Here is a 2,108-nt window from a genome sequence, read left to right as displayed (position 1 = left end):
CAAAGCTGCCCTTCGAAAGCTGTGGCAACTACTTACTTTAATGTCGAATTTCGACTCTCAGGCATTTTTTCATAAAAGTAGCTGGAAAGTGTCTTACCTAAAAAGCTTCTTCAGTGAACAAAACTGGCACCAGTTTATTATAAAAAACAGAACCAATGAAAGATATATTTTTTAGAAATCATAAAAAATTATAAATGAGTAAAATACATTTTGGAAACAAAATAATTTATTGTACAAATGTTAAAAGATGCCATAGAACAAAATTAAAGAAGCAGGATTGCAATGACATTTTAAAAATAAAATGTGAAGAAAATGTAAGATTGTGTTGATAGAGGGATGAAAAGGAGTCACAAATTATATGATCAGATGGTTATCGTCAGAAAATTTTATCTTTCAAAAATATGTTGAAATCATGCTGCTTGTTTGAGAACCTCCTTAATATGTGCCGGAAGCTTAACTCGTTTTCGCTTTCTTACCCTCCCACTTTCTTTTTCATTGCTAGTTTTGGTGGGTTTGTCAGTTTGCTGGTGTTTTTTCTTTTTTTTCTTTAAACAAGAAAGTGGATTGGGCCCCCCTTTCCTTTTCCTCTTTGTCTTTTTAAAAGTGACTTCTTCTAGAACACCTGATTTTTCTTTTAATACATTTAAAGTCTTTTGTTGTACGGAGCTAAGCGACCCGAGGAGATTGTCCTGTTTAGCCTTGGCCAAATCGTAACTTACAGTCGAGGGCTTCTCCAAAGTTGGGGCTTTCTGGTGTAAATAAATCAGAGGTGTTCCCGGAATAGCTCTCAAACTATCCTGGAGGGCTCTATCTTGAGTAGCTACTATATAGTGAGATTTATTATCCGTCCCAATCATAGATAATAAACAATCCGCTCCTGACACGGGTTCACGGTGCCCACACTGATGAATCCCAAATTGTTTCAGTATTGTGAGAGCGCCTAATGTCTTCTTAGCAATTCGTTCAGTTTCGATAAGAACACATTTTGTAGTGAGTAGTTTTACTTCGGCCACTAAATATTTAGGCAACTGTTCCTTGATATTAATTTGCTCCTTAAATAGAATAATAATGAAGTAACACGTGAAAAAATAAATCTTAATTTCATTATATATATTTGTATCAAATCTCAACATTTTTAATGGTCGGCCACAATCAACAGTATTACATCAGTCAGTTTGAAGGGTTGCAAGATGTTTCTACTAAAAAGTTCGGAATGACATCCTGCCATTTCTGACTCTGTTCTTTTAATGTGAGATGTGAGTCCGCACTATCGGCCTCTGGATCAGGGAGTTCTTCAACGGGAACTAATATGTCATCAAATGGTAATTCGTCTTCTCTCCACGCATCATCCACCAAATCCACTAAACGAAGGTTTCTAACTACGTCACTGTCCATTGCTGAAATAATAATTTGATGTTGGAAAAAGACATATGAATACATTTTTTTTGAGGCTGATGCAAACCAAAAAAGTGTCGAGATTCGATACGTAGTTTAAAAAAAAATCTAACCTTTTTCGCGATGAAACAGAAAGTACCATCAATCAGAATTTGATAAGGTTGGTGGAATTCAAAATTATTGCAGTAAAAGCTTAAGAATCTCTGCACCTTTTTATAGCGTGCAATTTTCATTTTAAAATACGAACCCTGACAATTAGTGTTAATACACTAGAAATCAATAATATCTTGCATGAAATCTGATATCGAATAAAATCTCTGTATAAGTATTTCAAACTGAAACACGATCTTAGGTTTAAAATATTAAACACGTTTTTAAGTTTAAGCGATTTGCATGACGCAGTTTGACATTCTATCGCGGTTTTTTCCAATTCCATAGATTTAATAGGGAATTGAAACATTACATAGATTATTGAGCAGAGACTGTGAGCAAATTGAGCTTTGGAAGTACCTACTGGAGTCTTAGGTAGGAACAAAATTCCTCCGTGTTGACATAGGAATGCAGCGAAAATGGACACTGAATTATTTATACAAATCTACCATAAAATAATAGCGTACCAGGAAGAGTAAGAAATACCCGCATACCAGTAATTCGGGAACATTTTTGTGTTCAATTTGGCTGCGCGATTTTGTTGAATTGATGGAATGAAAAAT

The 2,108-nt window shown here is 34.7% G+C and overlaps 2 protein-coding genes across 3 annotated transcripts; both read right to left on the bottom strand.

The window, feature by feature from the left end:
• Positions 1–208: 208 nt before the first annotated feature.
• LOC148313535 (rRNA-processing protein UTP23 homolog) lies at positions 209–1,811 on the bottom strand. Its single transcript, XM_088261532.1, has 2 exons — positions 1,509–1,811; positions 209–1,052 (listed from the first exon to the last, which is right to left on the bottom strand). The coding sequence occupies exons 1-2, from the start codon at positions 1,626–1,628 to the stop codon at positions 411–413; spliced, it is 762 nt and encodes a 253-aa protein (XP_088117658.1). The 5' UTR covers positions 1,629–1,811; the 3' UTR covers positions 209–410.
• Positions 209–1,811, bottom strand: LOC148313536 (anaphase-promoting complex subunit 13). Of its 2 annotated transcripts, none has more exons than XM_088261544.1 (2): positions 1,643–1,811; positions 209–1,397 (listed from the first exon to the last, which is right to left on the bottom strand). In XM_088261544.1, the coding sequence occupies exon 2, from the start codon at positions 1,393–1,395 to the stop codon at positions 1,171–1,173; it is 225 nt and encodes a 74-aa protein (XP_088117670.1). In that variant the 5' UTR covers positions 1,396–1,397; positions 1,643–1,811; the 3' UTR covers positions 209–1,170. The 2 variants fall into 2 exon arrangements, with proteins under 2 accessions (XP_088117670.1, XP_088117678.1); XM_088261552.1 differs by having other exon boundaries at positions 1,509–1,648.
• Positions 1,812–2,108: the final 297 nt, after the last annotated feature.

This window comes from Brachycentrus maculatus, unplaced genomic scaffold, assembly GCF_059751285.1.
Source record: "Brachycentrus maculatus isolate JH-2025_06_01 unplaced genomic scaffold, ASM5975128v1 h1tg000010l, whole genome shotgun sequence".
Taxonomy (NCBI): domain Eukaryota; kingdom Metazoa; phylum Arthropoda; class Insecta; order Trichoptera; family Brachycentridae; genus Brachycentrus; species Brachycentrus maculatus.
Note: the sequence above shows the minus strand (reverse complement) of the source record. Positions and strands in the feature narration are given on the sequence as shown.

Coding starts and splice junctions, on each gene's coding strand:
- LOC148313536 (XM_088261544.1), bottom strand. CDS start 1,395: ATGGACAGTGACGTAGTTAGAAACCTTCGTTTAGTGGATTTGGTGGAT.
- LOC148313535 (XM_088261532.1), bottom strand. CDS start 1,628: ATGAAAATTGCACGCTATAAAAAGGTGCAGAGATTCTTAAGCTTTTAC. Junction 1,053..1,508: donor TCTGTTTCATCGCGAAAAAG/GTTAGATTTTTT, acceptor ATTCTATTTAAG/GAGCAAATTAATATCAAGGA.